This window comes from Aspergillus lucknowensis (genome assembly GCF_044049455.1).
Source record: "Aspergillus lucknowensis strain CBS 449.75 chromosome Unknown BJX67scaffold_3, whole genome shotgun sequence".
Classification (NCBI taxonomy): Eukaryota; Fungi; Ascomycota; class Eurotiomycetes; order Eurotiales; family Aspergillaceae; genus Aspergillus; species Aspergillus lucknowensis.
This window is the reverse complement of record NW_027263547.1, coordinates 900,026-919,992: the sequence shown is the minus strand read 5'-3', so window position 1 is coordinate 919,992 and position 19,967 is coordinate 900,026. Positions and strand designations below refer to the sequence as shown.

The 19,967-nt window shown below is 52.6% G+C and overlaps 9 protein-coding genes across 9 annotated transcripts; 7 read left to right on the top strand and 2 right to left on the bottom strand.

The window, feature by feature from the left end:
* The first annotated feature begins 189 nt into the window (after positions 1-189).
* On the top strand, positions 190-2,174 carry BJX67DRAFT_342732 (uncharacterized protein). The gene has a single exon (XM_071028061.1). The coding sequence runs from the start codon at positions 904-906 to the stop codon at positions 1,870-1,872; it is 969 nt and encodes a 322-aa protein (XP_070890608.1). The 5' UTR covers positions 190-903; the 3' UTR covers positions 1,873-2,174.
* Positions 2,175-2,288: 114 nt separating this feature from the next.
* Positions 2,289-5,463, top strand: BJX67DRAFT_342731 (uncharacterized protein). The gene is made up of 6 exons (XM_071028060.1): positions 2,289-2,875; positions 2,952-3,554; positions 3,624-3,781; positions 3,835-4,005; positions 4,057-4,398; positions 4,449-5,463. The coding sequence occupies exons 1-6, from the start codon at positions 2,744-2,746 to the stop codon at positions 5,035-5,037; spliced, it is 1,995 nt and encodes a 664-aa protein (XP_070890607.1). The 5' UTR covers positions 2,289-2,743; the 3' UTR covers positions 5,038-5,463.
* A 294-nt stretch (positions 5,464-5,757) lies between these two features.
* Positions 5,758-8,226, top strand: BJX67DRAFT_377377 (Hsp70 family protein; the record flags this gene model as incomplete). The annotated part of the gene is made up of 8 exons (XM_071032094.1): positions 5,758-5,818; positions 5,904-6,400; positions 6,453-6,570; positions 6,616-6,877; positions 6,933-7,035; positions 7,085-7,209; positions 7,268-7,481; positions 7,534-8,226. 8 exons carry the CDS (start codon positions 5,758-5,760, stop codon positions 8,224-8,226), a joined length of 2,073 nt encoding a protein of 690 aa, XP_070890606.1.
* A 1,695-nt stretch (positions 8,227-9,921) lies between these two features.
* Positions 9,922-10,622, top strand: BJX67DRAFT_342727 (uncharacterized protein). Its single transcript, XM_071028059.1, has one exon. It carries the CDS (start codon positions 10,001-10,003, stop codon positions 10,472-10,474), a length of 474 nt encoding a protein of 157 aa, XP_070890605.1. The 5' UTR covers positions 9,922-10,000; the 3' UTR covers positions 10,475-10,622.
* Positions 10,623-10,831: 209 nt separating this feature from the next.
* Positions 10,832-11,659, bottom strand: BJX67DRAFT_377375 (pyridoxal phosphate-dependent transferase; the record flags this gene model as incomplete). Its single annotated transcript, XM_071032093.1, has 1 exon — positions 10,832-11,659. The coding sequence occupies one exon, from the start codon at positions 11,657-11,659 to the stop codon at positions 10,832-10,834; it is 828 nt and encodes a 275-aa protein (XP_070890604.1).
* A 1,424-nt stretch (positions 11,660-13,083) lies between these two features.
* On the top strand, positions 13,084-14,316 carry BJX67DRAFT_369732 (glutathione-independent formaldehyde dehydrogenase; the record flags this gene model as incomplete). The annotated part of the gene is made up of 2 exons (XM_071030804.1): positions 13,084-13,501; positions 13,559-14,316. 2 exons carry the CDS (start codon positions 13,084-13,086, stop codon positions 14,314-14,316), a joined length of 1,176 nt encoding a protein of 391 aa, XP_070890603.1.
* A 1,274-nt stretch (positions 14,317-15,590) lies between these two features.
* On the top strand, positions 15,591-16,621 carry BJX67DRAFT_389159 (SDR family oxidoreductase). The gene is made up of 2 exons (XM_071034463.1): positions 15,591-16,324; positions 16,411-16,621. Exons 1-2 carry the CDS (start codon positions 15,610-15,612, stop codon positions 16,608-16,610), a joined length of 915 nt encoding a protein of 304 aa, XP_070890602.1. The 5' UTR covers positions 15,591-15,609; the 3' UTR covers positions 16,611-16,621.
* A 315-nt stretch (positions 16,622-16,936) lies between these two features.
* Positions 16,937-17,550, top strand: BJX67DRAFT_377371 (uncharacterized protein; the record flags this gene model as incomplete). Its single annotated transcript, XM_071032092.1, has 2 exons — positions 16,937-17,166; positions 17,280-17,550. The coding sequence occupies 2 exons, from the start codon at positions 16,937-16,939 to the stop codon at positions 17,548-17,550; spliced, it is 501 nt and encodes a 166-aa protein (XP_070890601.1).
* Positions 17,551-18,439: 889 nt separating this feature from the next.
* On the bottom strand, positions 18,440-19,089 carry BJX67DRAFT_389155 (MAPEG family protein; the record flags this gene model as incomplete). The annotated part of the gene is made up of 1 exon (XM_071034462.1): positions 18,440-19,089. Exon 1 carries the CDS (start codon positions 18,941-18,943, stop codon positions 18,440-18,442), a length of 504 nt encoding a protein of 167 aa, XP_070890600.1. The 5' UTR covers positions 18,944-19,089.
* Between the last annotated feature and the right edge of the window lie 878 nt (positions 19,090-19,967).

The following is a 19,967-nucleotide window of genomic DNA, read 5'->3' as shown; positions in this document are numbered from 1 at the left end:
TTATTGAAAAGACTGAGTATATACTCGACATCTCCATTGCTCATCTCAGTTGTAGCCTGATGCTGAACTGCCCAGGTGGTCCAGCTATATATATATCTTCAGCTTGACACGAGCTAGAAATAGAGATGACGGCAGCGCAGACAGGATGAAAAGAGAAGCATTCAATTGATTGAGAAATTCAATTCTTCCAATGCATTCTTCCTGACAATGTTTTTACTTACCAGATAATACGAAGTGAAGAGCTCCCTGCTCATCCTTCTCAAGCGGGGGTGCAGATAAGCAAGGGAGAGAAGACCCCCACGCTGCAACACACATCCAGATCCCATCTCCCAACTCTTCCCCCTGCCCTCGATTCAACCTTTCCTATCCGAATATCCAGGGACTGCCCGTTGATCACAATGGACCCCAACATCGACCACATCCTCAGCCTCCAAGCCGTCCGCGAGAAAGCCCACCTCGTCCTCTCCCTCGCCGAACAAGGCCGCCTCAACCACTTCGACTACCACCCCGATCGTCTCGACGCGACAGTCGACTACGTGATTAGTATTATCCAGGTACCATCTCCCACTAGCCTAGATATTTAAATGCCCTCTTCCTCCTCCGGTCAACACACACCGCTAACAGACGAAGCGTGACTTCGGCCCAGACCGATACCACGAGATCCCCCCGCACGGCCGTTGGCAGCACTTCGAGGTCGGGAACGTCCCGCGGATCACGAAGCTCATCTTGAAATGGGAGGGAGCTGGATACGATAATCGAGAGAAGGTCCGGAGTCTGGTGGATCTTTTCTTCGTCTCGGTTTTGCTGGATGCGGGCGCGGGCGATCGGTGGAGGTTCCGCGAGCCTGGGCCAGAGGGGGATGTGTATTCGAGGAGTGAGGGGATTGCGGTTGCGTCACTCTATATGTTTCTACAGGGGGCGTTTGCGGGGGAGGGGGTCGGGAGGAAGGATGTTGTGTACGGTATGTATGGATTCACTGGGCGTTGGAAGAAGGTGCTAATTGATTGTCAAGGCCAGGCGCTCCGGAATATGACTGTCGAAACGCTCTATCGCGGCTTCCAGATCGACGACGAAAGGAATCCGCTTGTTGGGGCTGGTGCGAGGGTGGAGATCTTACGCAAGCTTGGACAATCGCTGTTGGATCACAAGGATGTTTTCGGCCCGGACGGGAGGCCTGGGTTACTTGTGGGTATGTTGCTATCCACAACTGGAAATGCAATTTCTAACCAACTGGGAGATTATCTGAGACGCAATGGCGGCAGCGAGCTCGATTACGCTCTCCTGTGGAGCACCTTGCAAACACAGCTCATCCCCATCTGGCCACCTGACCGGACGCAGATTGCAGGATGCCCTGTTGGAGATGCCTGGCCCTTGAGCGTCCTGGCAAAGCACGAATCTGCATCGCGTGAGTCCGCAGAAACGGCAACCATCCAACCGTTCCACAAACTTACGCAGTGGCTGGCATATTCACTAAAGGTGCCGTTCGAACGGCTCCTCTCGACCACCTGGGCAAACGCAGAGCTGGGTACCGGACTTCCAGAGTACAGAAATGGAGGCTTATTCGTCGACATGGGTGTTCTCACGCTCAAGGAGGGGGCCTTGGAGAGAGGGCTGCGGATCTCCGGTGGGACTCTGCCGTGCTTTGGCGCGGGAGATGACGAGATTGTGGAGTGGCGGGCCATGACGGTTGCGCTGCTGGATGAGCTGCATCAACGGATTTTATCCAGTGGGCGCTTTGGGGGGGTGAAGCTGTCTCTGCCGCAGGTGCTGGAGGCTGGGTCGTGGAAAGCTGGCAGGGAAATTGCGGCGGAGCGAAGACCCGAGACGAAGTCAAGTCCAATATTGAATTCGGGCGACGGGACATTATTCTAAAGGTTCGCAGATTCTTGTTCCAAGAAGAAAAGAGATGCGCCTCGGGTGTTTGACGCAGCTGTAGAATCTTGAGATCGACAGGATCGGACGATTGCACGGAAGGCATGACGCACAGTTGGATCCCCTCAACCGGCACGATGCTGCAATGAGGGAATCGTGTCGATTGCTCCAGTCTCAATGAGTGGATGGAGGGCAGACACAGCTTGGAGGGCCAGGTTGGGAAGACGTGCATTAGTGGTCAGTCGAATGCTGCGGGCAGTGCCAAAAATGGACTGACGCTGGAGCTGCCCTGTGGAGTTCCATGTGGGAGTTTGAGGAATCAGTCCACAGGGTGACCTATCAGACAGAGCACGAGAGTTGCAAGCATGGGCGCAGACTTGGCTGGATCCACTGGTGGGGATGACTGGCACTGGACTCGAAAGCGAACGACCACCCCTCATCATCCCACAGCGTGTCTGGATGAGCGGTGTGTGGCTGCGGGCGGCGATCCTGGTCTGGCCCCAGGTCTCTGGTTCTCACTTCCGAGCCAAAAGGGATGAAAACCATCAAGCCACGGGCACTTCAGGCAAAGATAGCTGCAAAGGCAGCTTCGATTGGCTGCGATTGGCTGGAAGGGGGCCCCAAAGACCGGAAAAACGAGCACAACTCAGGCTATGCGAACGGGTTTGCAGACCCCGCGCAGGGATCTGATTGTCATCCCCAGAACCCCTGGTGGAACACATTTCCGAAGATGCCGTGACTCCCCTCTTGCTGAGAGAGCCTTTTTGCCGTGACCACCTCCTGAACACTCTTCCTGAACTCTCTTCCTCGCACCCTCTGTGCCTGAGTAAAGTTACCCGTCCCAGGTGCCTCGCTTTTTTCGACCTTGCTGATGTCCGGTTCCCGTCCTCTCGCTCCGACTGCGGGCCGCCCAGAGACTCCCAATGCTGCGACCGACGAGGCGAACCCTGCGCGGAAACACAAAACAACCGCCTGCCGAGCATGCAAGCAGAAGAAGCTCAAGGTTTGCCTTCCAATCCCTCAAGAAATAATGTCCATGGATCCCGGGATGGTGTTGCTGACCGCGGGGTCGTGTTTAGTGTCGGGGCGACCCACCATGTCAGCATTGTGTCGCCAACGGGATCGACTGCCATGTCGACGAAATGGCCGACATGCGTCGGAAAACTGCCATGAAACGCAAGGTCGAGCACCTGGAACAATCCTCCGATACCTTCGACCGTTTACTCGATGCCCTGCGGGAGAGTGAGAGCAAAGGAGTGACCCAGCTGGTGAGCTTGATCCAGAGCAACGCGACCGTCATCGAGCTGCAAAAATTCCTCAAGGAGAATTTTTCCCGGACGGAGCTCGAGAAATCGCCAGAGCTACAGGAGTTCCAGCAACATATTCAGCGCTCGGCAGACGAGATGGAGGAGGACGAAGCGCAATCCCGGGCTCCACGTCGGATGCTCCCTATTCATCGACTCGCCGATACACCAGTCTATCGAGTGCCCGCGAAGCCGTGGACTACGGTCACCGACGACGACGATCTAGTTTCCCATCTGATCTCACTGTACTTTACATGGACCTACCCGTTTTTTTGCTGGTTGGACAAGGATGTTTTTCTCAGTGAGATGCGGCGGGGTGACCTGCAGAGTCCGTACTGTTCGCCGTTCCTGGTGAACGTGATCCTGTCTGAGGCCAGTGTATGTTCAGTATACCGACTCGCGTAAACGTCTATCCACCACTCGTTGAGAGGTTTCTAACACTCCCAGTACAATTCTGACTATACCGAGGTGTTCGCGGTCCCGGACGACCCGATGTCGCGAGGCGACCGATTCTACGAGGAGGCCCGTCGGCTACTCGACGAGGAGGAGCTCGAATCCTCCGTGAGCCTTCCGACCATTCAGGGGCTGATGGTTTTGTGGGTGAGGTCAGTATCCTCCTCATCCTGGTCCTCTTTGGGACGTCCACTGACGAGTGTAGGTTGGTTTTGATGGGCAAAGATCGCATGGGCTGGATGTACCTCGACCTCGCCTGTCGGGCCGCAGAGGAGTACGCCGGATCGCACTCTCCACGGCCGGTCGACGACGAATCTACTCGAGTCGCAGAGAACAGCGTGAATTGGACCTTGTGGGGTAACTTCAGCATGGCAGCGTAAACAAGATCCTGGCAACGATTCTCTGGTCGTCCCGCTAATTCCCTTAGGACTGCTGCCACATCACTCATGAAGCATATGAACACGCAGCCTCCGCAACGGGCCCGGGTTCCCATCAACCACGAGGACCCGAAGGATATGTGGTCGCCGTACCCCCGTGCGATGGACCCTGTCCGGGGCCACCATGTCTGTGTCTTCGATCGTTGGTGCGATCTCTCCTGCATTGCGATCGGGATGAGCAGGGCGTTTCACTCGGTTGAGGACCGACTGCCCGTTTCAGAGACCGCTTCAATAGTGGACGACTCGTACAGACAGTTGCAGGGCTGGTATGCGAACCTTCCGGAGTGCCTTCAAGTAGAGAACGCCAACGTTGCTCATATCCTTGGGATTCAGTACGTTTCTTCCTGTGACTTGGCTCTCTTTCTGTCTATTAACTTTCCAGTCTCTTCTACCACACCACGATAATCCAGCTGTTTTGGTTCTATCAATCATACAACACTTCCATCCACGACCACGAAACAGCCGCGGCCGCGCGGGAGATAACCTACGCCAACGCACGACGGATCGTCCAACTGCTTCGCATTCACCGTATGCGCTGGGGAATTGACCGCATGGCCCCTTGCACAATCCAATGGGTTACAACGGCCCTCTTTTCTCTCCTCGAAGCGCTCGATTCGGCGGAGAACCGCACCGCCTTCACGGAGCTCTGCACTCTCGCCCGGGCGTTCTCACGACGGTACCCGCTCGCCAAGGGGATCATGCGAATGCTTCAACTCACCGCAAATCAGCTGAATGTCGCCCTCCCAGAGGAGACCAACGCGCTTTTCAGCTCCTTTGCCGCCGAAAGCTGGACTGAAAAGGATCGGGAAGCGTTCAGCAGCTTTTACCCGCACTATGCGTCGGTCATCCAGAACGGTCCGATCCGGCAGGATGATCTCGCGTTGGACCGGTTTCTTCAGAAATGGGACCGTTTGACGATTTCAGGTGATGCGCCCAGGGAGCCGCCTGATGATGGGACGAGCGCGGAGTGAAGGTCGGGTATATCAGTGTCTTGACCGTCTCCTTTCACCAACCGTCTCTACGGTGGTCACTGAGAGAGCACCTCCGGCCATGCCGTGAGCATGACCGCTTTACCTGGGGTCGAGAATCTACGACTGCTGTCTTCCGTCGTTGGCAGTGTCAAGCGGAGTGGATACACTTGCTGGTCAACGTCTTGGCCACTTCCCTACATCCTGAGCGTGCGGCAATCAAGACAGCCCGTCTGACCGGATTGATCCCCGATTAATGCGCGCTCGGAACATGGTTCGAACTTTCCCGCGCGCCAGACGTTTCGCGCGCCGCTAAACGCGAGCTTACATATGCTTGGCGTCGAATGCAATTGGATTGGAAGGGTTTTATTTAGATTCCGAGTAGCATATGATCGCATATTCCCATATATACCATGATTTGGTTCTCTATTAATTTCAAAGACCACTCATGAGGCTCATGCCCCGCCAACACAGCCAAGCGCCTTAAACGCAGACTAAGACGTGAATGGTTAAGCCAGGCCACTGTGGATAGCGCGCGGGCCAGTGCAATACGAGGCCGGAGAAGGGCAGTGCGCTTGGCCTTTCGCTTTCCTCCACCTCCGTCGCGAACATGGCCCCCAAGGCTCACCTCGATATTTTCCAGCATGTCGGCGCCGCTCCTGCGCGACCCTCTCACCACTGCTCGACACTGAGACCGTCGCATCGCGTCGCGTTCCCGGCACGATGGCCGACAACTGGATCCCCGACATCGTCGTCGGCGTCGATTTCGGCATGACCTGCACAGGTACAATTCCCCCCAAGATTCCGTCCAAATGAACTGGAGAATTCTGTGCCTTTGGATTTTACTAACAAATGACGACAATGCACAGGTGTCGCCTACTCCTACGCACCCAACTGGCCAGCCCCGAAATCGATCCAACACTGGCCCGGCCTGATGGGCAGCCAAGTCGCCACAAAAGTCCCCTCCCACATCCTCTACCACGACAACACCACGAAATGGGGCTTCCAATGCGAAGAGAACGTCCCCGACGCGAAGGACATAAAGCAATACTTCAAGCTCAACCTCGATCCCGGATTCGTCGACTCGCGACCCGACGCGCCGACCCGCGAACAGGCAACCCGGTACTTCCAGGATTATATCCGCTGCGTGTATCAGTATGTCCTGTCATATTTTGCGAAGACGATGCCCCGGTTCGACGGGATGAAGGTGGAGTTTGTCTTTAGTGTGCCGACGACGTGGAAGGATCCTCGCATGGTCGCGGAGTTGAGGGAGAGCATTGTCTTTGATCGGCCGGAGCATAGGGCTACCATTGGGTTGACGGAGGCTGAGGCGGCGGCGGTCTACGTTTCTGGTTTACACTACCAGGTATCTTGTCTATATTTTGTCTCGATACCGAGGGCTGGGCTGACTGGGATAGAAAAACGATGTTATCCTCGTGTGCGACGCTGGCGGCGGAACCACGGACGTGAATGTCCTAAAATTAGCCTCTGCACCGGGCGAGCCAACAATTTACAATCCCCTCGGATTCGTCGAAGGTACCGCTGAGAACTCGTCTAACCTAGACCTCGCTAACCGGCCAGGAAAACCCGTCGGGTCTGTCTTCATTGACCTGGGCGTGCACCAACTCGTCTGTGCCAAACTCGAACCAGTCCGCCTCTCCCTGCCAGGAACAACTGAAGACATAGCCTGGAAGATGATGATCGGCCGCTTCGAGCGCTTCAAGTGCTCCTTTGGCGTGGAGGGCGAGCAACTGCCCACTCTTAAACTCGAGCTTCCCGCTACTCTATCGGAGTCACATTTCCCAGAGCAGGGGATACATAACGGGCAGCTCTATATAACGAGGTATGAAGCCAGCAGTTGCCCCATCCACATGAGTCCAGTACTGACTCAAGCATAGCGACGAAGTACGCGGAATCTTCGACGCGAAAATCGACGACCTCTTTGACCTGCTAGACGAGCAAATCCGTCGCCTGCAGTTATCCCACCCTACTGAGAAAATCGTACGCCCTCTCTGTGTCCCAATCTTTCGCTGACTAACAACACATGCAGTCCTTCCTCGTCCTCTCCGGCGGCTTCGGCAGCTGCCCGTACGTCCGCGAACGCCTCACAACCCGCTACGAAACACCAACGCATCTCCTGCCTGGGGGGGTCAAAGTCCTCACAGTCGACGAGCCGTACATCTCGCATATCCTTCCAATTTCCGTGGCCATCGCTAACGCATAACTGTGACAGACAACTAGCCGTCGCCCAAGGCCAAGTCATGAACCGCACGCAGCAGCTTAAATCCGGCGGCGCAGTCTTCAACCACCTCTACAGCCCCGTCAGCTACGGCGTGATCTGCGACTGGCTGTACGACCCGAAGAAGCACGTCGGCGAGCCGACACGCTGGGACGAGCGGAACCAGAAGACGTACGCAATTAACCAGATCGACTGGCTCGTTTTACAGGTATCCCTGCAATTCCCGCGAAATAATGTTCAATGCTGAGATAGATTGAAAGGGCGACCTCGTCCCCCGAACGGGAATCCAACGATCCTTCCCGCGCAAAATCTCCCCGCGCGACCTCTCGCGCCCCTTCACCGCACAAATCGTCATGTCCCAATTACCGCGCGACCAACTCCCCAGCTCGATGACGCGCGGCGGCGCAAAGCTCATCTGCGAACTCGAAGTCGACACCGCCTCCGTCGACAAGAAACCCAAGAACCACCGTTGGTATAACCGCGCCCCCGTCTACTTCATGGTCACCGTGATCGTGAAGCTGGTCGTCGAGCCTGCGGGCCTGCAATTCGAGCTATGGAATGCCGCGGGGCAGCGGATTACCGCGCTTTCGAGGAGTAGTGCGGGCGCGCCGCGACGAGGATCACTGAGCGCGAGAAGCTCGGTTGTTAGTTCGAGTTCCGGTTATCCTGGGGGTGGGACAACGAGTCGACCGGGCTCTGGGCCGCCGATTACGATTCGGTGGGAAGCGATGGCGGAGAAGATGCAGGACGAGTCTGATTCCGAGCGGAGGGGTCCGGCGTTTGAGCCGCGGAGTCCGAATAGGGTTTCGGAGATGCGCAATTCGACGAGGATCGAGTTGCCTGGGGACATGGGGCCTGCGTCGAACTTGCAGGGGAGTTCGAGTAATGGGGTTGGGAGGGGGAGTGGGAGTGGGAAGCATGTGGTGTATTCTCCTGTCGCTGGGAGTAGTTGATTGGGCTGTGATACGTATTCCAGATAGGCGTGCATATCTCTAAATCTTGTGCTGTGGCTGCTTCAGTCATAGATCATCGTCCACATAGATTCGGTTTCCAGGCAAAGTCGAGGAAAAGGTGCTGCAGCTGAGGCCTCAACCGCATCAGCCCGTGCCTGCCATCAACGTCAACACGTGGGCAGGTTGGTTACGGACAACGTTTCGTTGTGAGGCCGGTAATGTTCTCTGACGAATTCCCAAACCGCCCGAGACATCAGGGATCTATCCTCGCTTAAAATCACCCGCCACGGTCTTAGCTTAAGATGTCGTCGGTGGCTTTGTTTCCTAACATCAGAGTGATCTGGCGATCCTGATATAGATGTCCACATCTTTTTACTCCAACTCTCTTTTAGAAGATGGATGCAAATATTTGCATGTTTGCAACATACTTTTGCCGACGCTTAGGCCAAGGAAACGAAATACAAGGTCAATGTTTCAAGCAATCTTTGCAATATATCACGGACCAAAAACAATAATTACTTGGAAGATTTTCCTCGAGTATTATAGATTCTAGATAGGAGCGGACTTAACATACATACCATTTGTAGTGCCACAACTTGAGTATTCTCCCCGATAGGTGTAGGATGAGGTTGTGGACGTCATCGCCTCATTCTAGGATATAGAGAGGTAGCTGGCTTGAGCTTAAAATAGAAAATCTTGGATAATCATCTGACAGGTCCAGATTTACCGTGGCTCCGGAATCCTTGTTATATCCCTCTTGATAGGTCAACTACAACTGAAGGCAAGAAATTCTGGTGGGCTAAACTTACAAGGAGACAAGCAGATCAAGATTGCCGAAGATCGACGATGTATCGATCCAGGAGACCAGAGACCTAATAAAGAGTGGTATAGCACATCCCTGCGGCACCAGCATCATCGCTTCAGCCCTATGTTCTTCACGCGCACCTCGGTCTACGGGATCGACTCTAGATTATACGCGTATTTCACTGGTTGACATCATCACTCCGACTCGTGACGACCGCGGTACGGTAGCTATTTGAGCTACATCTAGTCTATCAGCGTAAACGGACGGTTGAATGTTCGTGCATATGAAGCTTGGACTCAAAAGTAACCAGTAGAAAGATGGGTGATGTCTTTTAACAGCAGACCATCTGCACCAAGTGATTCCCCAATCTACAGTATACCCTCAATAAAACAAGATTTTAAGCTCAATGATTCTTGGATCAGGCGGGTCTTGGGGTAGTCTCAACTCCATGGAACTATGGACTATTGAAAACGCGACAATTTTTCAAAACAAAATGCCTAGATAGTCGTGAATCCCACAGATCCGTCGTATGTGAGCTTATTGAATACCCTTTGAAGAAAGCTGGCACATCTAGCTCGGGGTTTCGTCGCACCTATGAGTCCTATGAGGGGGCGCCCATCACCGGAGCACCTCCACACCACTTTCCACGCCACCTCTACGCCACCTCCAGACCACTCACACCATATCGTACACTACGGATACCCTAAGAGCATATCCAGAGCTCGTCAACGTCAAGTCAACAACGTCAAGACCTATGTCAAGTGACTGCACTTGCTGTCCTGGGCTTCGCCACCAGCCTGCCTTCATACGGCGAGAATAGAAAAATGTTGGATATATTACTGTAGTTTTTTCCCCAATTCCCTAACATGTATCAGTAGTTTTGTCTTCCATGTATATTCAAGCCTCCCAATATTTCTACATCCGTGATTGACTTAAGCTTGACACTTGTTCCGATATTCATCCTCAACCATGAAGACCTCTCCGCTTCTTTCCTACCTCGCATTCATCAGCGGTTCTGCGCTGGCTGCGACCGTCAAGCAGCCGTCGGCATGCGTGACGGACACAAACCAACTTTTAATCACTGGCCTGTATTGCGGGGCCGGAGAATCCGTCACTTTTACTGGTGATGCCACTGCCGTCACTAATCAACAATGCTTCACCCAATCGGGCAATCCGGTTCAAGGCGTACCCAAGAAGAGGTCAGAATCAGTCAGTATTGGGCCGACAACTATCGATCCTACGGACACTGGTTGTGTTCCTATTTGCATTGAATCGGACGAAGTTGTGCCTACTCTCCAGTGCACCGGAACCCAGAAGGCGCAGATTGTTGGTTCCGTCTCATTCACCGATGTTTCAATCACAGGCTCGAACCTTCCTAAACCTATCACATTTAAGAGCGTGACAAACAAATGTACGGAAAGCGAATTGGCTTGTTTGCCTTGAGAAAATGGGGTTTTGTTGGAAGAAAGTCGAAGGTACCAGGATGCTCTGTAGCTTTTTTATTGTCACGAAGAGGAGGCTGGGGAAATTGAAGAATCAGGGCGCTTCTCACTTTTCCTTATTCGATGGCGAATCATGTATGTAATTTGCCAACAGTTTATGTACCTCACAAGCAACCCAAAAGTGAATATTCATTATTTATACGTCTTTGGTAACGGGTTAACCAACGCATTAATCCTAGTGAGCATATAGTAAACGTGGACTTTTGTAGTTACCATGGTTTTATTACTATGATCCTTAGAATGGAGGCTTCAAGTGGTATAAAAAGTCACCATTTTTCGGCACCCAATTTAGCGTCACTTAGCGTTGGAGTGAAAATGTTACTTGCACACCCTCCGCTGAAAGATGCGGCGGCACCACAAGATGCAGCGCACCAACACGCTCGCCGTACAGACCAAAATTCTTAGAGAAAGACTGCGCCACACACATACCTGGGTGTGTCGTACTTTCGGAGGCTAGGATGTTCTCCGTGAAGTGCCGAACCGCCCATGCATCGCCGTTGACGTCGCCAGGTGCGAAACCCTGGTATGCGCCGTCGAAGACGACGAACAGACTCTTCCGCCGAACAAGGTCAGCAACCTGCCTCCATTGAGATTGTGACAGGTCCACTCCCGTGGGATTGTGGGCGCAAGCCTGCAGTACGACGACGTCGTTGGTGTTGGCGGTGGCTAGGGCGTTTAGCATCCCGGCTAGATCCAATGTCTTTGTGGCGGAGGAGTAGTATGGATATTCCGCAACTGGTACCCCGGCCACCTCCCAGATTGACCTGTGGTTGATCCACGTCTGGGCAGGGATGAATACGCGGGTTGGGCAAAGGTAGCGGGCCAGGAACGGGCCGGCGAGATGGTTTGCGCCGGTTCCGGAGACAGTCTGGATTGATGCGAGGTTGCTTTGAAGTCCGGGCATGAGCGGCCCGAATATGGGCTCTTTTGCTTGGGAGTTGAAAATTGGCGAGCCCGCTATATCCAAATATTCATGGGTGGTTTCACCAAGACTCGCTTTTGCCTGTAGATCCGTGGCTAGTTGACAGCCATCACAAAATCGAACACGAGCAAAATGACAACAGGCCATTGCATACGTAGTCACCATCGGCACCCAGGGCAGCAGCTCGGGCTGTGGCTTCGGCATGTTGGTTGCTTTCGCCGCCAACAGTCGGCGAAAGAGAGGATGTACCCGAGCAAATCGGATCAGTCCAGATGCAGGACGGTCGAGATTACAATAGTACTGAACTTCGTGCTATCTCTGGTGTGTCTGTAGCGTCGTACACGGTGGAAAAAGAAAGGAAAGAAGATGTCCTTTTGTCACATGTTTACGCTAGGCTTTATTCTATTCATGGCAGCAGCTCCGTCAACCTGCTCTCTTCAGAAAAGCCGCAATGCGGCGCCACATCTCGACGGGGTTCGAATACATAGGGAAGTGGCCGCTCTGCGGAATGAGCGCCAGCTCCACGCCTTCCTCTTGCAACCTGCCCAGATAGGATAATCCGCGGTTTTTCTCCCCAAGCATGAACATTTTCGCACAAGGCAGCCCGAGAAACATGCCGAGTAAGTCCCAGTTGTCGGATAGGTGTACCATGGATTCGAAGATTGGACGCACAACGCCAGCCTTGACTCGTGCGCGCAATGCACTAGCATACAACGGGCCACGTTGTATTTCCTAGCCATCCACCACTACCTCCCGTTTTGGTGGATTTGTATCTATACCAACTCAAATTCCTGTTAAAATTCTCCTGGCTCACTCTTAGTCAATGCAACTGAGACCTAGTAGTATTTAAATAAAGAAGACCCCGCTTGCCCGCCTTCTCTCGATCAGTATCCAACACTATGCAGAGTCTCTCGAAGCAAGACGGGAAGCGCGCTCAAGACAGAGCTGCCCAGCGGGCATCAGAGGACCCGTACAAAAGATCGACGGGCCCGGCTGGAGCTTCAACTCGCCCGGCTCCAGGGCGGAGCCGAACAGGCCCTGCTCGAGGAAGTGAATCGCTTGCGGGAGGAACGTTCGCAGCTGCGGACCTTGGCCGACCAGCTTCTGAATGTCGTCGGCGCTGTGCACGCCACTTTGGGCCCCGTGGACAACGGCCACAGCTCCACGCATCCAAGGACAGGTCTCCTCGGTAACATTGTTCAAGACTATGAGGCGCTCAAAACAACCCACCCGACGACACCTCTCACAGATCCACATCCCATCCTTGCCGGTATTCTGAATGGCTGGAATACCCCAGTAGCCGACCAGGGGAAGCCGGTCCAGCGCTTCATGGCCAATATCCATCGCAACCTCATGCTCGAGCGACCCTTAGTTCGGCCCATTGACTAGCTTGCTATTCTCTATTTAATAGTAAGGGTGAGCGGAGCTCGATTAGCCGTACCATCACTTACAAACGATTGTTGAGTCATGACGTTATGGATGTACAGGATCCGGCGGTATCCGGAAGACTTTATAAAGTCTTTTTCCACACACATAGAAAGGCTCTACAGAGGTCTGTAGGGCTCTTGTAATCTTTAATATTCAACTACCTCCTTTAACTGTGTACCTTCAAAGACTCACTTTGCAAAATGTCACAAGCCCAACAGAAATCCATGAAGGCCATTCTTTGGGAAGGCCAGCCTTTCCATATGGCCTTGAAGAACCAGCCTATTCCTCATATTAAAGATACAAACGATGTTGTTATCCGTATCACAACAGCTGCAATCTGCGGAACCGACTTACACCCGTACCACGGCCTCTTTGGCAGTAGAACTGTCCCGTGGATCATGGGCCATGAAGGACTGGGCACGATTGTAGAGGCAGGAGACGGGGTCAAGTCCCTTAAAGTGGGAGACCGCGTGCTAGCCCCTGGAGCCATTTTTTGCGGATACTGTGACAACTGCTACCGTGGCGACGTTACTTACTGCCTCACATTTAATCCGCCTACACTTCTAGACTTTCCTGGGTTCGGTGATGACTTTGGACCGGATTTAGGCGGTACTCAGGGTATGCATTCACTTCGCTTGGTCTGCTCGCCGGCTATATGCTGACATTGATTCCAAGCGGAGTATATCCGTGTTCCATTTGCGGACACATCGTGTTTCAAGCTTCCTGAATCAACAGAACATGACCTCGACTATATTATCCTCTCTGATATCTTTCCAACCGCTTGGCACGCAGTTGACTGCGCAGGATTCGAAGCAGGAGACACGGTTGCAGTGTTTGGCGCTGGTCCAGTAGGTCTGCTGACTGCTTACTCGGCTTTACTACGCGGTGCAAGAACAGTCTATGTGGTTGATCATGTTCCTTCTCGACTGGAGAAAGCAGCCTCGATAGGCGCTATTCCCATTGATTTTACCAAACACGACCCAGTCGAACAGATTCTCAGAAAGGAGCCGCGCGGGGTACGTCGTAGCATTGACTGCGTCGGGTTCGAGTGTGTGAATAGCAAACTCGAGCCGGAAGAGAATATTGTCTTCAATAACTGTATCAAGGTTACAGAAGCGACAGGAGGGATTGGCCTTACTGGTGTATACCCTCCGCATCCGGGCAAATCAGCAGGAACACCTCTAGCTACGGAGAAGCAAGGAGAATTCCCCGTGCTTGTTGGGCTTCTCTGGTTCAAGGGTCTATCGCTTCGAGGTGGTGTGGCTGAGATACAGAGACTACAGCCGATGCTGCAGAAATTAATTGAGAGTGGCAAGGCAAAGCCGAGCTTTATTATTGGCGAGGTTTTGCATAGTCTTGAGGAGGTACCACGCGCGTATGAAAGATTTTCCAGCAAAAAGATCGGCAAACCGGTTATACAGTTGAGTTCCTAAGCAGTTCCAACCTATTTAGCTTGGAGTGGTAGTCTCCTGAGCATATCTTGTTACCTTCAGCTCGGACATGCTCCCAGAAAGATTCCCTGTGTTTTCCCGGGGAAGTGTTGGGTGTTTGAACCAGGGTTATGCAGTTAGCTAGTAGATTGGAGGTGTTGTAGTTATTCTGGACTTCGCTATTTGGAGAAAGAGATGAATGAGTGAGTGGGTGAGGGTGGATATATTGTGGCAGAGTATTCGCGCAGAATCATCAAGAAGTAGGATTTGAGGGTGTGCAGGATGAGAGTTGTTGTTCGCTTCCCACCGGTGTTTGATTCCGGCCGACGAACGAGAAGACGAGGAAGGCTTGGGAGGTGTGAAATTGTCAATTGGGAATACAAAGATTGCTGGGTTTGGCCTTCGACAGCGGAAGGGGGAGAAGCCGTTGACTGATACCCAGCAGGCTTTCCGTTTGGCAGTAAAAGTGGATTTAGAAAATCAAAGCTGTCTAAATCAATGTCAAAGCCAGTATCAGTATCATAATTATCCCAATTGAGATGTTCGACTTCGCTGGAGTGCCCGAGATTCACAATCCCTGAATAGGGCTGAGGGTCTGCTGTGGTGAGCGTGGGATCACCCCCACGACGAGATCTGGAGTCGGCAGTAGGACCTGTTGTCGAGGGCACATTGCTGTCTTTATTTATTGAGGTCAAGCTTTGATAGCGACATTCCACACCCTTGGCTGTACACCTGGAGCACGCAGGCCGCCTGTTATCACACCGGGCCTTCCGCCGCGCGCAGGCAACCCAAGACCAGGGCCTCTGAGTCAGTCCGGTTCTTCTAGAGCGACAATAGTACCCATATCTCTTTACAGTTAATGCTAGAAACCCTCAGCACTCAGAAACAGGGCTAGTAGGCCGAATAATCTGAACGCACACTTGTTGGATGGCTTGTTGCACAGCCCACAGCGCAGGACAGATTGTACCTGCCGCTCAGCATCCATTTCAAGTTGTACCGCCGCAGTTTGAAATAAGGAATATGATCAGGAGGACAGAAATTAGGAGGGTAGGCCACAAAAGGAGTGAGAATTGCACGAATAGACGCATTTGTCAGCATCGATGACGCCGGAACGGATCAGATTGAAGTTAGCCCTAATTCGATGGCGGGCGGGACATTTTGTAGAGCTCCGTATTGGCGTACTGTACGGTTCGTTATCAGGTATATAATGACCCAACAGAGCACCCTGATCATGTTTCTCATCAAGCAAGTTCCCGTACTCTACTCATCCATTTTAACATACTCCCCACCGCAACAATGGCACCCTTCCCATCTGCAACCCGTACCTGGCACTCAACCTCCTATCCCTCCATCTCCCCTAGCAAACCCTCTCTCTCCGCAAAAGGAAAGACAGTCCTGATCACCGGCGGAGGCACAGGAATAGGCGGCGAAACAGCCCGCTCCTTCGCTGTAGCAGGAGCATCCAGAATCGCCCTCCTCGGCCGACGGATCCAACCACTCCTAGACACCAAAGCCGCGATCGAGCGGGAGTATGGCCAGACCACAACGGTATTTGTAGCTTCCACCGACGTGACAAAGAAGAGCGAAGTCGATGCAGCATTTGAAAAGTTTGTCTCTACCGATACCGACGCTGGGTCCACCAAAGTCGACATCCTCGTCAGCAACGCCGCAACAACCGGTCCATTCGAGGGCGTGGAAGACTCCGACCCCAACGAACTCCTAAACGGGGTGAACATCAACCTCAGCGGCGCATTATACATCGCACAAGCGTTCTCGCGATTCGCCGCCCCAGATGCAGTCATCATCGACGTCAACAGCAACGCTGCGCATCTGAACTACGCGCCTCGATTTGCGTCTTACAGTATTGCCAAACTGGCGGTTTTCCGGCTCTGGGATATGGTCGGGTTTGCGAATCCGGCGTGGAGCGTTTTCCATATCCAGCCCGGGGTTGTGGATACAGAGATGAATCGTGCTGTGGGTGGGGTTAAGGCGGTGGGGTATGAGGATCATGGTATGTTAGACTCACTCCTTCTCCTGAGGTTACGCTCTGTTCTTGGGGTTGTGTGTAGGTGACTGACTGCCTTGGTGATTGGCTAGTTTCTCTTCCCGGCAGCTTCAACGTGTGGCTTGCGAGCTCTGAGGCACGGTTCCTGAAGGGGAAATATCTGTATGCGAACTGGGATGTGGACGAGTTGAAAGAGAGATCTGAAGAACTTGAACGGGGTACCGAGCTTAGTATTGGACTTGTGGGATGGCCGTTTGATACTGAGGACTGGCAGCCCAAGTGGGATGCTTAGTGGAAATAAAGAATTTTTTGAAGACTTTGAGGAATAATTCGAGTTGATTTTGGATCTGTTAATGTTGGAAATGCCGTAGATTAAGAAAGAATAAAGACGGTTTCTTTAGATTGACATAAGGTGTCATTAAACGAAACCCCTGAACCATGTTTCCACTAGAAGGGAATATCTTGCATCTGTCCTCTTCTGAGGCTATTTTACATTTTATTCTTTGAAGAATGAATTTCCTTCATATTGAGTATAATGACCGAAGAGTACAAAAGCAGACATAAGAATCTAGTATCAAGTGGCAGCACAAAGAGATACCTGGGTGATGACTGCCCACTATGGCTAGCGAGCGTAACATGATGGGAGTGAGTGGCCATGACAGCATTCCGAACCTACGCGAACACCACGTCGGATGGTACGATGCCCCGAATGGAGCTCTATTACGGGAAGTAGGATACGATTCTGATGGCAGCGGCAGCGGGTACTTTCGCTTCGTTATGGGCAAACCTCTCCTACTTGTCATCACCTCCGTTCACCACCACCCGCACTCCAACCCCATTACCTTCGGGTGAATTGGCCTTCCCGCCACCTCTGTACCATCACACGGTCGACAGCAACCAAAGCTCAAACTTGAAACTCCCCCGAAACTTTATCTGGGGTGTCTCATTCGCCGCATGGCAGATCGAAGGCGCATTGCAGCTCGACGGCCGCGGTCCTGCAGTCACAGACTCAACCGGAGCAGTCCAGAGCAAACAACCAGTCTGACGCGAACATCGTAACAATGGCCTACTTCCTATATAAGGAGGACATTGCACACTTCGCCGGAATTGGGGTGCCGTATTTCTCTTTCTCAATTTCCCGGACACGTATAGTCCCGTTTGGTGTCGCAGGCTCGCCAATCAATATCCAGGGTCTAGAGCACTACAACGATGTCATTAATACCGGTTTCTAATATGGGATTACGCCGCTCGTCACCTTGAATCACTTTGATTTTCCAATGGGTCATTGGATAATCTCACCACGGTCCCTGAGAACTTCCTTTACTATGCGAAGCACGTAATGACACGCTATGCGGACCGCGTACCCTGCTGGTTCAAATTCAACGAGCCAAATGTAGGCGTGGAGTATAGCTTCAACGACTACAACGACCTAACATCCATAACGGAAACCCATTCCGACGTGTACCACTGGCACAAAGAAGAACTAACCGGGACAGGCAAAATCTCCATGAAAATGGCCAACAACCTCGCCATACCACTGGACGACTCAAACAGAACCCACATCTGAGCTCAGGTACGTCTGGGATACATTCCGGCCTGCTGGTGGTGTAATGATGTGCGAGTTTGGATCCAACCCGTTTGACGAGTCTGAGGGATCGGGTGATGTGCAGCGATTTGACCTTGAAAGAAGCCTATACTACCAGGGCTTTCTGCATGAGATGCTCAAGACTGCGCATGAGGATGGGGTGGAGATTATTGGGGTGTTGGCGAAGAGTTATGTTGATAATAACGAATGGGGGAATTCCAGGGAGCAGTATGGGCTGCAGACAGTGAATCGGACGGATAGTAGTGGGATGTTTAGGAGGTTTAAGAGGAGTATCTTTGACTATGTGGATTTCTTTCAAAGGTATTCGCAGTATTAGTTGGATGATTGTGGCTCATTCGAAATTAAACCGCAAGGCAGTACACGGCAGGCAACGATGCACAGCCTCCATTTTATATACTAGACGAGGGGTATTGTTTATAGACCTGCTGAATTGATGATTGCCTTGTGTGCATCAGACAGCACAACCACAACAAGGTATCCAGAACATACACTCCTTTTTAATATTGAACTGACCACTAAGTAGCACCATTGAACACCTTTCCAGCGCGCCATATCAACCTCAAACACACAATATTACTCCCCCACCAGAACAGCGGCCGCAGCGCCGCCCATCCCAACGTCGCACTCAAGACATAATTCCCCCAGAACGCAAATCTCAAACCCGTATAAGCCAGAGCCGCAAAATTAACATCAGCAGTCGGCAATCCCGCCATCTTCGCCAGGACAAGCGCAGTAGCAAACACCGGGAAATGGTCCATTGAGTTCGCGTGCGCCGCCTCATTCCGCTTCAGGCGCTCAAGCTGGACCTGGGTGAGTTTGCCCTCCGAGACAGCGCGGGGACCATACTTGTCGAGATCGCCGCGCGGGCTGACTTGGTTGTCGATCTTGTAGAGCATTTTCAGGCCGCGGGCGGAGGAGAATGCGTAGGCCCAGAGGGCGTTGATGATGAGGTACCAAGCCGTTAGGTCTTCTGGGTCGGGGCCTGGCGTCAGGCCATGGTTTATGGCGATGGAGGACATGTTGAAGTAGGGTTTGTATGAATGTGTGAGTAGTACGGATCGTGGATTATGATGCAACAATTCGGTGAGGGTGGTCTTATAACTGTTGAGAGACTGATCTACAAGTGGGTATCAGCTATGTCTGGTCCACCCTCGTATTTGTTCATGGGTCGAACTTGTCACACAGGGAGAACAGATTCCTGGTTCACGACCGAGGTTATCTGCATGTGGGAATGAACCGGCCAACCATTCCCCAGCTTTTCAGAACCTCGGGGAGCAAATCGCAAGGCTTTCCGTTGTGGGAATAGAACCCAGTCGTAGAACCCTACCTGAAGGCCATCAATGCCCATTCGATGCAGCGCCGCATGCTGCTCAACAACCTCCTCAGCGACCCTAACGTCGAGCTTATACCCCTGCTTTCGCGGGCCATTCTGTCCTCGCCATGCATGGGCATCACTGTCATAGCTCCTGAACGTCTTCGTCTCTTTCGTATCCGCTTCCAGACCCTCGACAATGCCCTGTAAATACTTTTCCGTCTCTTCCGGCGTATCCCTCGAGACAATAACAGGGTTAATCAAGACTTTAATCTCCCGACCCGCCTTCTTCGCCGCATCCTTAATATTATTAATATGCCCCGGAAGCAACCCCAGCGCACTCGCGATATCCGCACCCCCAGGCGAAGTAATAAACCCCAAATCCGAGTACTTACAGCAAAATCCACACTCACCAGCGACCCCATCGCATTCACAAGCACCGGCCGTCCAATCAGCGTTAGTAGTGTGGTGGCTGACCACATGCGAATCCCAGCTGTTGTATGTTTTTGTTTTCTGTTTGCCCTGCCTTTAGTCCTTCGCCTGAATGCCCTGAAGCCCGTCTAAAACTCACCTACTACCCCGCCTGTTGACGTCCCAAAGGATCGGACTTACAATAGGCCGCTGCCATCAGCACGCACAGATATTTTGATTCTTTGGCAAGATCTCCTTCGCATACCTTGACCTCCGTGCTGTGTCCACTACTGTTCAAAGAGATATTCTATATCGGGCGA